Source organism: Apis mellifera, linkage group LG11 (genome assembly GCF_003254395.2).
Source record: "Apis mellifera strain DH4 linkage group LG11, Amel_HAv3.1, whole genome shotgun sequence".
In the NCBI taxonomy this organism is placed as follows: domain Eukaryota; kingdom Metazoa; phylum Arthropoda; class Insecta; order Hymenoptera; family Apidae; genus Apis; species Apis mellifera.
In genome coordinates this window covers 2441288-2456552 of record NC_037648.1, presented here as the reverse complement: position 1 = coordinate 2456552, position 15265 = coordinate 2441288, and the positions used below count along the sequence as shown (strand labels likewise).

Here is a 15265-nt window from a genome sequence, read left to right as displayed (position 1 = left end):
CATATCTACTATAATCAAATCCAAATATTTCTTGAATTACACGAATAACACACAATCAATATTTTATATCTTATTCTTCTTATTTAATTTAATTTTTTCTTCATTTTTAATTTTATTAAAAATTCTTGTTTGACCTAATTAATTTTGGTTAAGTTTCAATCCAAAATTAAATGTTAAATTTAATCTAAATTAAATTACTTGCTGAAGAACCAAAATAGAGAAAATAATATATATTTAATTAAAACAATTTAATTCTAATCTAAATTTATCCTAATCTAATCTAAATTTATTTCAAATTTTAAAAATACAATATATAATATCGAATATATTTTTATATTTCAAAAATTAAGATCAAATAATAATAATGTATAAGAAAAACTTGTTCAAAATGATGACAAAATATATCTATTTTGAATAATTTCTTTGTTTATATCACTTAACCTTATATATCTTGAGAACAAAGATGAATCAAACTATATTTATATTCTAATATATTGATAAAATTTTCTAATTTACTTTTAAATTTCTATAAACAAATCAATTTAATTTATGTATAATTAACCAATCTATTATATATAATATATTATATATAACATTTGCTATAGTGAATAGCGAAGGAATGTAACGTTGCATAATTAGCTACTGTTAATTCACTTTGTCTATCAACACGTGATACATTCACTCATTCTTTCGTCCAGTTGAAACCTGAATATTCTACGAGTTCATTATTCAAAAAGGTTCGCATTTTCTCACGATGAGAAACGTAAGCATTTCTAAACTGTATACCGCAGTATAACGGAGTTAATTCCAGTTTATACGGAAGTTTCATGTTTCACGAATAACATAACCTATATTTTTCAAAGTAAGAGTGCTTCGATCGCACAATTCCTTGATGAATCAAAGGACTTTCGGCAAACTTGTATTCAAAATGCTATTTTTATTGTTTGTTTGAAGCGATAACGAGCACTGCTTTAATCGTGAATGCATGGAGGAATGAAATGACAGACAATAGAAAGTATACTGAGAAATTCTCGAGGAATGAGAACAACGGTGGATGTTGTTCCCGTCATTTGAGCGGAAAACAATCGAAACGATCGATACATTACGTGTAACCGTCTTGTACCGTTCTTCGACCGCCAGTTCCTTATCGGTTTGCAGACATACCGTTTGCTTCCATTTCCGGCGTTCTATTTCCGGTATCGTATTTGATTTATTTAGCGTACGTGATCGTATATAATGATGGCAATAATATATCGATCTTTCGAAAATATCACAAAGCAGCCATGTTTTTAATATCGATATATTGAAATTTTCAATATTTTTTTGATGCACTTTAGATAAATTTAAAAAATATGGATTTTATATTAATATCTAAGTATACAATAGCTGGATAATAAATTTATAATATCTATAACTTTGTTATATATTATTTTATATTTGTTTTTAATTTTATTATTGTAAATCTATTAAAATTATTTACTTAAAAAATTTTTAAAATTATTTATTATTATATATATATATTATTATACATATATTAAATATTATTATTTTATATGTTTCGATCTAATGCTGAAAATTATTATTATATTCTATATGTTTTTTTATTAAAAAATATTTATACAAAGTAAACAAATTAAAAATTATTGAAAAATATTTATTGTTTATTTTATTATTTATTATTGATTTTACTTTGAAATTATTAAGAATATTTATTATGAATTAAATATAGCTTCAAATTTGTCAAAATTTAATACTTTAACAAAATAATCATGAATATTCTCATTTTCGATACCATTTTATAAAATGGAGGTCACGTGCATACGTGGCGACCCCATCATGGATGCATGTGAAAAATTTGAAGAAACCAGTCGACGACCGGTTTTGGTCAAGATTTTTCTTTTATTTGAATATTTTTCTGTGTTTCTTGTCGCGACAACTTGCCATGTCGTAACGACAGAAAAAGAAGGAAGCAGAATAAGTTCTATGTTGAGCAAGGATACTCTTCCTGAATGGCGAGGTGTCTTAACGCGTGTACAGTTAACCACGGAGTCAATGATCTTGGCATGGCGCCTCATTTAGACGAAACTAGATTCGAAGAAGGTCGAGGAAATGATCGTCACCGATTGAATTACAAATATTTCAAACGGTATGCGAGTTTATTTGATACATCCCTCAATAGTATAGATATTGAAAGCTTAATTAGTATTTGCGCAGGTGTCTTCTACTTTTTCTGTCAAAGAAGTTTTCATTTTCATTCTTAAGCATTTTTTTTTCCATTATATTTAAAATTTTTTAAGGAGAAAAAAATTTAAAAGAAAAACTTTTAAATATCTTTTTGACGAGTTGATTTTTGAATTAATTTTCTGAATGAACATAATATATACTTATTAATTATAAAGATATAAGATTAATATATAAAGAAAAATATAGCATATTATAACATAATACTTAAATTTATTTTCAAATTTTTTAAAAATTTATTTTTCTTTGAAATCCTAGAATTATTAAAAAAAAATAAATATATTTAAACGAAATGATATAATTTTATATTATTCTTATGTATATGTATATAAGATTTCATATTGACACGAAGAAAAATCTATTTTTATTTATATGTATTTTATTTATATATATAAAAAACTAAATAACTTCTGTCATTATATATCAAATAATCCAATACATATAATTTCTGTTAGAAAGTTTAGTAGCAAAATTTCATAGTATTTCATATTATTTCTATATAAAATAAATAAAAAAGATAAGTAAAACTTTCTGCACACGTGTATTATGTAGAAAAGAAAAAAGGGAACATTTAAACAAGCTGGAAGGAGAAGGTTGATAATTCGCAATTAATGCCATTATACTTTTCTTTGACGTTTTTAGAAACACAGGAAACTGTGAAAGCATCGGGACACGAGCGTGACTTTTTCTTTTCACTACGTGAAATGCCTTTCGAAAGTAGTATTTCGTAGATTTGGAATGGCCAAAGAGTACCGTTGCCCATGAAAGATAAACTAGAGGTTACACGAGCGACAGCCAACTTAAATATATGTGTACACTTAATACACATACTGTATATACTGTATATAGCCAGTGATAGCGCATTGCATTCTGGGTCACGTGTTTTTCAATACGCATGCGCACAATATGTCAGGGCTACGAAAAAACTCGACACCTTTAACCAAGAAATTCCTTCGATCGATTTGAATTATTAAGACAAGTATTCAAATTATTCTATCGAATTATTCTGAATTAAATAATAATTAAAAATTATTCTAAATTAAAAATCACTATGTTTCTTGTAATTTTTCTATTAATAGGTTATTATAGATTATTTATTATTCGAATATTATTTTACTTCATATGATATATGAAAGTTTGAGAAACAAGGATTTCTTAATTCGTACTTTAAGCGTAAAAGAATTTGAATTCGAAATTTTATTTTGCAATCGACCATTAGGCACGTGCCTAGTAATTAGAATGTTTCTAAGGCAAATTTCCATGAGTATCCAATTAATCGGCAGCAACCGTGAAACTTCCTTAAACAGACTGCATCGATTTTCGCAATTGAGGATTTCGTAAAATCATGTTGCCCCTGTTTAGCTTAAACATTGGATTAACGTAATTTTGCTTTCATTCATTGTTGCAGTTCAAACTTATCTAAGTCCTGTGGAGACACATTGTATGAACATTAATTATTTCATCCCCGATGAAGAAAATCTGACGAGAGGCTTCTCCGACGACGCAATGACTCGACTTCGTATGTAAAACGAATTAAATAAAATATCTATATACAATATTTTTTTTAGAATTATCTTAAAGATAATGAACTATTAGCACAGTCACAAGTGGCTATTTTTTAACTTGCAAAACTATCACTATTATATCGATTTAATTCTTAAAATTAAATATTATAAATTAAAACATTATATAGTTTTTTTTTCTTATTCTGAATGTCACTAGAATTATATTTTTCAACAATTTGTTGATATTGATATTGGGAGCATTGGCTGGTTGTGCGGTTTGAGAAAAAAGTCAAGTTCATCATTCCTGTGTTAAATAAATAAATTTCATTGGTATGTTTTATTGATTTCCAGACATGGGCAGATCTGTGATAGCTCTGTTTATAGTGGGATTTGTTGCAATTTTTACGGCATTCTGGACGGGAGTGGTAGGCTGTTGGAAGAGGTCACCAGGAAATATCACAGCCACTGCAATCTTGATGTTGCTAGCATGTTAGTGGCTTCATACATTTAACGCGTGTTTTTATCTATTCATCCTATGATTAATAACTGCATAAAAAATTTTCCAATTATTAAAATATCGTTAAGACAAATCAAGCCTTGAAAAAAAGACAATCATTCTCGTTTCATAATATTATATTTGATAACACAGGCCTATTAAGCGCTAGCGCAATGGGTCTTTGGCATGGAGTGGAGTATTACGAGAAAGAGAAAATCGTCGGAGAAGAGTATTATCAACAATGGAACAACGTAAGTGACATTTTTTTATTGCTTTATACGGAATTATAGGGAATTATATAGAAGATAATAAAAAAAATCTTCATAAATTTTAAAATAGATAATCCACATCAAATGAATGAAAAAGTCCTGAAAAATATAAATATTTTTTGAAGTTCTCTTTTTTTTTTTTATTATTTTTTTCTTCTTAATTATAGAAAATCTAAATATTTTTCTTTTTTCCATATATTTCCATCTTGTTTTGTGAATATAATACAGTGAATATTATTCGCTTAAAAAAAAATTGTTTATAAATTTGAAAATATTAATTTTTCGATCCATGTTTATTAAGATTTTTTTTTTTAACTACTATTTACTTTGAAAATTATTTTATTATTATCTTACATAATGAAAGTAGTACAATATTTGATATAATTCAATATCAGTAAAAGTTAATTTTCATTTTCTAGTACAGATTATTATTTTTCCTATTCGTGAATTTTCTATATCGTGTATTTAATGTATGCTTCAAGATAAACACTTGCAACTGTTGACTTGTGTAACATAGAAAGTAACTTGTTGCTTTCTATATCGGACGAATGTATTTCTATCTCTTTATCGATGAGGATTTAAACAATCTTGATGTAAGAGTGAGAGAATTTAAATAATCTTAATATGTAAATCTGATGATAGAATGTATTCGAGATTCATATATTATTTTTAAGCAAGATGCAAAAACTCAATATTATTGAATTTTAAATACAATTTTAAATCAATTGGAAGATTCATATTAAACACAATTTTTTAATTTTTATTTTTCTAAAAAGAAAATTTTTTGAAAATCTTTAATTTTTTTAAAATAAATTTTTTCAATTTTCTTTAATAAAATATTCATTGTATACGATTACAAAAATGTTATAAGTATTATTAATAATTATATTACAGAAGAATTATAGTATTTCAGTTACAGATGTCCAAAAATTTGGAAACTAAAAAATTGTCTTTACGGATTTAGTTTTTAATTATTTCATTGACAGGAACAATCTAGAAATATTTTCATCAATTTTTAATTCTCTATGACTAAAAAACAAAAGCTCAAACAAAAGCATTTTTTTTAATTTAGCTTAAATTAACCGTCTTTTAAATTCTTAAATTCTTCTATCTAATCAAATCATAAAATTATAATAAATTTTGTGATCAAAATTATTATTTCATTTTTCAAATACTTTTCAACTGCTTTGGATATCATAAAGCAAAAATAAAACATTGAAATATACATACTGATTCACTTTGCTTCCAAGAAAGCAAAATTTCTTACATTCTCATTAATTACATGCTCGTTAAAAACACGAACAATTGAAAAATTCCTAGGACTAAAGGCGATGAGATTTCCAGAGACGGAAGGATGGCTCCGGAGAAAGAAGAAACTGTAATTGTTCATTGAAAAATTTGCCTACAGGTTTTAAGAGACAACACGGTGCAGTGGTACGGCTGGTCGTTTTATCTTGCCTGGCTGGGGGTGGCTACGTGTTTAGGCACGATGACGCTGTTCCTGATCGCGGCAACCTGCCTGCGGCGGGAGCATGCTCGCGAGCAGGCACAGAACATACAATACATCATGCCAGGTGACGCGCAAACGCTGAAACGGCCGTACTAACTTCCCCCCTCTTTTTTTTTTTTTTTTTGGAATGCGGCTCTAGGTTCTGAAGGACAACTCACTAATCTCGTACGACTGGTCGTACGTGGTCGCTTGGGTCGGCGTCGGTTGGTCGTTGGTCAGCGCGATCTTGTTTAGTGCCGCGGCGATTTGCTTGAGGGGCGAGAGAATGCGCGAGGAGGCGATGAACATGCAGTACCTCATGCCTGGTACATATTTAACACCTTTTGCTTTTGCCGAACGAACGCGATTGGCTCGTGCGGATTCCTCTTGAGGTCAAGGAGGTAGAGCTGGGTCAAAGCCTGATTTTTTTTTAGTTTTGTGAAATTTTAACTTGAAACTTTGTGAAATATATATTTTAAGTCATGTGAAGTTACGATATTTTACGGATAACGGTAAATATTTTATATAAAAAGATTCTAAGAATTTTGCAATTATTCAAGGTAATTTTTATTTTTAATACGAGCTTGAGTTTGTTTATATTTCTGTAGAATATAGAAAAAAGTAGTGAATAAAAGAAATAAAAAGAAAAAATAATTGAGATCCAGGGAAAAATATATCTATGAGATAATGATGCAAAAATAAAAATTTATTTTTTTGGTTTTTTTTTTATGAATATATGGAATTTTTATGAATATATTTATGTGATATTTTTCTGATTGAAATAAGAAAAAATTTAATGTAATTTGGATTATATTTAATATATAATAGATATAGAAAGAAGATATATAATAAACAAAAAAGTTGTTATTATTTATTAAATACGAAAATATAATTCAAATTATATCTTGTTTGATCTTATTTTAATCAAAGGATTTTCACAAATAATAATTGTTTCAAAAAAAGAAAAAAATAAATAAAATATTATCATTGCATTATTATTATTTCAGATCGAACTACATTGTTCATGAAATCAATTTTTGTTATGTTTCAAGAAATGTTTTCTTTCAATAGTAAATATAGAATTTTAATAAAATCGTGTAGTTATAAAATATTTACTATTAAAATAATATAAATATTTATTCTGGCAGGAAATCTTAATGAATTTTGATTTCTTGAAATTTTTTCATATTTAAATTCATATTCAATAAAAAAAATAATTATTTTTGCTTGCAAAAAATTAAATATATATTTTTTAAAATCCAATTAAAATAAATTTAAAGTTTAAACACATTTAATATTTTAATAATTATTATATATATTTTGATATTTTAATTTACTTGTACAAATTATCTCTTGTCTAGATTTTGAGAGTTTCAAATAACCTAAAAGATAACAAAAAATTTGAGGTTAGAAAATTAGTTTTATGCTACAATTAAATTAAAAATAAATTATATTAGAGAAGTAGTACACAAGTATTTAATTATTATGAAAATTTTTTTCTAAATTGAATATAATATTAATATTTTTATTTTAAAAGAAATATAAACAAACAAAATGAAATATCGTAATGATAATTCAGTTATTGATATGCATTTTATTTTCGTATCTTTTTTTTTTTTAATTGAACAGATCTTTTGTGAAAATATTTTTAACCATAAAAAAAGAATCTGCACGAGCATTGTGTACCACTAACTTTTATTCATAATTATTGGGTTCACGAAAATGACGTTCCTTGATTTAAAAAACCTACTAACTTAAATTGATTTAAAATATATTAGAAGTTTAACGAGAAAAATTGTTAATATAGAAGCAATAAGTGAAAAATTCATTAGATATCGCTATATAATAATATGAAGATAATTATAACATACATTATAACATGACTTTGTCATTTTAATTAAATTAATTAACTCATATTTAGAAAAATATAGTCACTTTTTGCAAATGTATATTGGGCTCAGTGAAATGACTAATTTTACACAGAATCAATACATAATGAACATTAAATGATTGAATTCTCAATCTCTTTTTGTTTTTCTTTAACTTTTATTCTCTATAATAGTTATCGACAGAGATGAAATAAAGCTTGAATTCCGTATCTTTTATATACATTATGTATTGAATTATTGAGTATCCAGAGTATTGAATTCATGATGAACATAATATATAATAAATATCATAATAACATCGAAAAAAATATTCGTTCAAAAAAACTAATGTATTCTCGATAAATTAACTTCAACATAATTAACTTGACGCAACAGTTGACACGAGTGACATCTAATAGCATCTTCGTAAAATAATAAATAACATGGAGGTTAATTGAAGCGAAACATGAAAATTTTATAAAAAAAAACAGCATTTAATTTTCAGTTGCTTCTATATTGACAAATTCAATATTAAATGTTCAGTTATATAAAATCGTTGATCGATTATTATTATAATTCAATATAATCCATAAATTCTATAAATAGATCTTGTCACGAGAACAAACAAATCGTTACATTAAGTACAAAAGTAATGTATAAATAATTATAAATTTAACAAATGTGTCCCAAACTAATCGATAATTATAAAGAGATTAAAGTACTGACAGGGAATGAGAGAAATTATTACCCGCTTATTTAACAATATTTAATCGGAAAAAATTAGTCTCTACACGAAAAAATTATACGTTGTATATAAAAATAACGACAGACCTCCGACTAGAGTTATTTGTTAATTAAAATACAGCTCCTTAATCGAGAATATTAAATTCGATTGTAAAGCATTAGCAGCATCGTGAGAAGAAGAATGTTCGATATTCGTCTTCGTGAAACTCTTACTCGATCTACTCACGGTCTATTTCCATCGTGGATTAAAGCAATTTTGTCACGCTCTGATCCTGGAGAAAACTTTCTACATAGAACAACAATTTCGATCGATCATCGATTTAAGTACTTTGAGATACTTCATACTATTTCATTCTGATTTTAAATTTTCTTTTCATTGTTAATAAAAAAAGAAAAAAAAAAGAAAAAAGAGAAATCGATAATCAGTATCACCAAGAAAATATTATTCATAGAACATTATATACATTAAACTTTTAATTGAAAAAGAAACGAGTTAATCTCTCATTTGAATTATCAATATTTCTTAGATTTAATAATTTTTTTTAAACTTTTTTTTTTTATATAAATTGCTAATTTTTTTATAATGAACTTGATAATTCGTTTAAAATATTGGAAACCGGAGAAAATATGTAGAACTACAAGACATCTACAGGTGTGTTTTAATTAGCCCCTTGGAAAGTGACACACTTGCCTAATTTTACGCTCGATCCTCTGACGCCTGTTGCTTAGTTATTGATACTTATTTGATCTTATTGATACTTATATACGTATAAATATCATTATCAAATATCAATATCAAATAAGATTTCAACAATCAAAGATTCAATGAATAATATCATTAAGATAAATACAAATAATTTAGAAAGAAATACAATAATTTAAAAAAAAAATCACTATTTATTTATTTTTTTATTAGAATCACAGATATATTTTTTTTATTTAGATTAATGTAAAGTTATTATTTTTTATTTGTGTTAATGAATTAAAATATTAAAATGGCAAGAAAAAAGCCAAACAATAGTAATTTAACAATAAATGTATATGGATAATAAATTTTGATAAAGAAATACAAAATGTAAGATGAAATACTAATTATAATTATGCATCGATAAAATATAAATAAAAAATAAATTTTATTTAATTCAATTTTCATCGTTTAAAAATAATTTTGATGTTTATAAAAATTCTTTGAAAAATATATATCAATATATCTTGAAATAAATTCAAATAAAAATCAATATATTTTTAATAATTTTATTACAACTTATTACATTGCAATATACTGATTTCTATTTATCTTAAAATGATATCTCGAATATTTTATATCAAATATACCGATAATATTTATCAATAGTTTCTGCAGAATTCATGTAAAGTTACGTCACAACAGAATGCAATTTGCATCGATACTCACGAGGATGAATAATCGACAACATGCTTTATCTCACAAAGGAGAATATTATATTTCTAGTAGTATGATTGTTTAGAACAAAAAAAAAAACATGTTAATTTGATCAATTTCTTGCTGTCGAATCGAATAATAAATAACAATATTTATAGAAGAGAAAGTTATTAGTGAAACTTGTTTGCAATTATTAGATAGATTTAAAATATTAAAAATTCGAAATTGAATGGTTATGATTAGTAAAAAGATCGGAAATGTTGTAGCGAAAGCAATTTTGAAAAACAATTTTCTTCAAAATGAATGTAAATAATCAATTGAAACGTTTTATATTTATTTATCTTAAATGATTAGAACTATCCAATAATATCCAATAATAATAAAAATAACTCTTAATGTATTCTAATTTTTATTTTCTTTTCGTGTTAAATAATTCAAAGTTTTTTATATATAAAAAATTATAGAATATATTTTGAAATTTATATATTGAATAGAATTGTTGAAAAATTTAAAAACATTTAAAACAAACTATAACTTTGTTATTTATCAATATATCAGAATTGATAGATTTAAATTTTATATTTCAAGTATCAAATGAAAATACATTGTCACATATATTTATTTATTTCCTTAAATTCCGTCCAAGCGCTTCATTTAAAAGTTCTTAAAAATTGCAATTTGTCCTACTGATGCTAAAAATGTTCATTAAATAATTATCTAATATCCTGTATAATTACATTTAAAAATTATCATCTGCATGACAATCGAATATTAATATTATTATTATTTATTTCTTTTTTTTTTTTTCATACTTTTAGTATATCCTCAAAAGCAACAATACGCTTATGCTGGTTATCCGGCACCGGCGGCGTATCCAGGACCGTATTATCACGGATCGCAATATGGACCCTACAACTACTGAAGAAGATCTGTATCATCTCTATCAATGGAGGAAAGAGTCTAGAGCGCGGAGTATTCTGAAACGTGCTCATCATAATGAATAAAACATTAAATATATCTGGTAAACGATGATTCTCGAAGGGAATGATAAAAAAAAAAAAAAAAAAAAAAAATGAAAAAGAAACGAACAAAAAACGAGAATTCCTGGAGGTCGATCGTAAATCCCAAATCGTACCTGCACGAAGGAAGAAAAAGAAAAAGCAGAGAAGAAAGACGACCTTGGGTCCCACCCTAGACATAATTTATCTTACTTACTTTAAACGCCATGTTACGGACGTTCTGGTGCATATATATCCGTCTGGGTCCCACGATCTTCCATCTCTCTCAGTTTTCTCTTTCAGCAGGTGTCTGTTTTGGTACGTTATCGCTCGCATGGGACTCGCGAAAAAGACAGTTGCTCAAAAACAGTCCGCGTACTTAGAACTGAGATGATTTTATATATAATATTATTTTTTTCTTTCTAAAATCTAATATTTGTACTACATTACTCTTTGTACGTGCTGATCGCGCTAGGACAATAATAATAGTAATGATAATAGTAATAATAATAATTACATTTTGAGCGAGGGAGAGATATATTTGATTATATATTTAATTGGCTATATGATCTTTCTCAGGGGAATGAGAAACGATTTATCGTTCGACATTTAATCGTATAATTAATAACAATATCTCGATATCGAATTTCTGAAAGTACTATTATGATTTTAGAGGTTAACCGTCAATTCTTAAAGTGCCTTACTTTCAGTTACCTTTTTTTTTATTGTAAATCTGTATTTGAATTTTAATTAATAAAAAAATTTGTAAATTATTATAAGCGGAATAATTATGAATAAAGAGAAATCGGTAACTAAAAGTAAGAATTAATAAATCGAAGAGAAAATGCGTCAAATGAATATTGAAATTTTTATTTATGTTTTAATAGAAATTTCAATTGTGGTTGTTGTAAAAAAAATTCGGCAATATGGTGCAAGAAAAATATTCGTTAATTATATCAAGATCAATTTAAACGGCAGAAAATATAAAAATAGGTGCATTTTATCATTCACAAATATCACATTTCATAATAAAATTCGCATCATCGATTCACTAGATTTTCTAACATATATATAGATCTTTTTTTTCTCAATAACTATATGTAAAATTTGTTGTTCCGGTATCTTTACGTATGGTATTAAGAAATAATAAAAATATTCCAATTACTTTATACATATTTCTTTAAGTAAATAAATTAAATTAGATTTATTCCAAATACTATTTTTTACAATTGTTATAATTATACTGAGAAACTTAGATAAATGAACTAAAAAAATAATAGTATAAGTATAACTGTTTGTTTATGTACATTCGGAATCGTTCATTGTTTCTAGACACAAATACTATAAAGAATTCTAACCCTTTATGAATAAAAGGTGCAACGTATCATTAAAAGTTGTTTAATATTTTGATACGTTATAAACATATGTCATTTTCTTTTATTTACCTGTCAAATTCCTATTTAATCCTATTCTTCTTTATCTTAGAAACGATGATTTATAAAATTAAATCGATCTCATTTTCATTTATTTCTTTCTATAAAATACAAATTTCAATATATATTTGAACATATTAAATAAGAAAAATTTTAAAATTTTATTGAATTGGCACAATTAACCAATAAAAATCAAGAACTCTATTAGTCATGTGAGAGTTTCAAAATGGCGACGCGAATTTAACATCTACAATGGTTACTTCACGGCATTCATTGTCAGTTCAGTATAACTTTGTAACAGTGTAAGAAGAAGATGAACCTTGTTTCACAATTTTTTTTAATTTCTATCAGTATTTTAGTAATTGACTCAAATATTGTAACACAAAAAAGTTTTCAAAATGAAAAGGTATGTAATGCGGGTAATCTGAATATTTTTATCGTTTGTTCATTTTTATTTAATCCTTTCACTTTTGCTATTCATCTCTAAAAGACATCTTTCGCAATACATTTCATTGATTATCGTTAAAATACATCAGTTACAGTCATGAAATGATTCCAGTACAATCACAAGCCGACCGAGTTATCAAGGAATCAAATAATAAAATTGTCAAATCTGTCAAATGTTAGTCATTTAAATGAAATTTTAGATAACATATGCATTGTGAGAATTGTTGGAACACCAGAACATACAAAAGTAAAAAATGTAAGTTGAAATAATGTCAATAACAGAAATATTATAAAAATACATTATAATTTAGTAATATTTTTAAATTACATTTATAATATATAATAGAATTGATTTTAATTATGATTTTAGTAATTCTAATCTAATATAAAGTTTATATATAAATATGATGTAATTCTAAAAGAAAACTATTTATTGATAAGATAAACTTTGTTTTTCTATAAAGTATATTAAGAAATCATTGGAAGATCTTAATTGGACTGTGGAAATTGATAGTTTTAAAGATGATACTCCAATTTTTGGATCTTTAGAATTCAAAAATGTAATTGCAAAGTTAAATCCCAATGCAAAAAGGTATTTGGCATTGGCTTGCCATTATGACTCAAAGTATACTAAAGAACGGAATTTTATTGGTGCTACAGATAGTGCAGTACCATGTGCTCAAATGATTAATTTAGCTAAAGTTATGAAGAATTATTTAGAATCTATAAAAGATGTAAGTGAAATTTTATTAATAATTTTTATTTAAATTTTTATAATCATTTTTTTTTTTTTGCTTTCAGAATGATATCAGTTTAATGTTTATATTTTTTGATGGTGAAGAAGCTTTTAAAGAATGGGGTCCAAAAGATTCTATTTATGGTGCAAAGCATTTAGCTAAAATTTGGCACAATAATTATACTATTTTTAGAAATGGAGAAAATATTTCTGAATTAGATAAATTAGTAAGTATTAATAAACATGTAAAAACTTTTATAAATATTTATTTTTATTTTTTTTTTATAGGATTTACTAGTTTTGTTAGATTTAATAGGTGCACCAGATCCAACATTTTATAATTACTTTAGCAATACAGAAAAATGGTATTCTATATTAATAAACGCTGAAACTAAATTAGCTTCTTTAAAAAAGTTTGAATCATACTCTTATGGACAACCTACACAAACGTACTTTCAACCATATTCTGTAGAAGCCTATATTGAGGATGACCATATTCCTTTTTTACATCGTGGTAAATATTAACTTCTATATATATATATATATATATATATTATATATAGTATTTTTTTTTTATAAAATATCTGTTTCAGATACTCCTATCCTTCATTTGATACCGTATCCTTTTCCAATTGTTTGGCATAAATCAAGTGATAATCGTAATAATATTGACTTAAAAACAACAGAAAATATAAATAAAATTCTAAGAATTTTTGTAGCTTCATATTTACATATTAATATATAATTGCTAATTAAGGAATTTTTATATTATTATAAGACATTTATTTTTATTGCATAACAATATTATAAAATATTATAGAAAAATAATATAAAATTTAATAACATAATATAATAATAATATAAATAATATAAAATTAAATAACATATATACGTAAAAATAATGATATTTTATGATAAACTTTGAACAAAAACTTAAAATTATTTTAAGATTAATTTATAAATTTTGTAGTTTGAAAATTTATATGTTGCAATTTTGTACTCTTTACATATTTTTGTAAGATAAATTATTGTTAAACAAATTATTGTAAATTTAATATTATGTATTTATATGTATAAATTTACATGTATAAAAATAGAAAAAATTTATGTATATGAAAAAGAATAAGAAATATTAATTTTTTACTATAAATAAAATCTTTCTTTATTGAATAATGAGCGAAATAATTTCAATAATATGGAACCAATTATAATTGCAAATATTGTTTTAAATTTGAATATGAAAATGGAAACAAATATAGTATCGAGGAAATCAAACACGTGACTTCCGGATACATGTTTAGAATAAGAATTCAAATATATCTCTGATGAAATTTTATATATTTTATATATAATTATATATATATATATACATATGTATAATCATATTATGTTTAATTTTTAATATTATATATATATTCAAAAATTTGATTTATTATGTCATTCGCAATATATCAAAATGTTATTTTACTTTTTCTTAAAATATAACCGATTTTAAAATTTAATTTTGATTAGTTTTACATTGTAATAATTTATATAAAAAATATAAACTAATAACTTATCTTTTTTAAATAATAAATTATTATAAAAGTTTTAAAAAATAGAATATTATTGTAAAATATTTTCACGAACGTAACGGT

General features: G+C 24.7%; 2 protein-coding genes across 3 annotated transcripts in view; both read left to right on the top strand.

Annotated features, from left to right (window-relative positions):
* Positions 1-12437, top strand: part of LOC551144 — a 33540-nt gene extending 21103 nt beyond the window's left edge. The window contains exons 3-7 of one of the 2 annotated variants that reach the window (XM_006558968.3): positions 3650-3760; positions 4098-4235; positions 4396-4493; positions 5920-6085; positions 10833-12437. In XM_006558968.3, coding sequence (XP_006559031.1) covers positions 3650-3760; positions 4098-4235; positions 4396-4493; positions 5920-6085; positions 10833-10936 — 617 coding nt within the window. In that variant the 3' untranslated portion in view covers positions 10937-12437. Of the gene's footprint in view, positions 1-3649; positions 3761-4097; positions 4236-4395; positions 4494-5919; positions 6086-6160; positions 6327-10832 lie in introns of both variants that reach the window. The other variant, XM_623540.6, reaches the window with a different exon arrangement.
* A 217-nt stretch (positions 12438-12654) lies between these two features.
* Positions 12655-14407, top strand: LOC411943 (glutaminyl-peptide cyclotransferase). The gene is made up of 6 exons (XM_395412.5): positions 12655-12851; positions 13005-13148; positions 13357-13626; positions 13694-13855; positions 13917-14142; positions 14222-14407. The coding sequence occupies exons 1-6, from the start codon at positions 12759-12761 to the stop codon at positions 14371-14373; spliced, it is 1047 nt and encodes a 348-aa protein (XP_395412.2). The 5' UTR covers positions 12655-12758; the 3' UTR covers positions 14374-14407.
* The last annotated feature ends 858 nt before the right edge of the window (positions 14408-15265 follow it).

Bases quoted from the DNA above. Each gene is read 5' to 3' on its own strand.
- LOC411943 (XM_395412.5), top strand. From the start codon at position 12,759: ATGAACCTTGTTTCACAATTTTTTTTAATTTCTATCAGTATTTTAGTA. The intron at 13,149-13,356 runs GTAAGTTGAAAT...TTTTCTATAAAG, and splicing joins AACATACAAAAGTAAAAAAT to TATATTAAGAAATCATTGGA. The intron at 14,143-14,221 runs GTAAATATTAAC...TATCTGTTTCAG, and splicing joins TATTCCTTTTTTACATCGTG to ATACTCCTATCCTTCATTTG.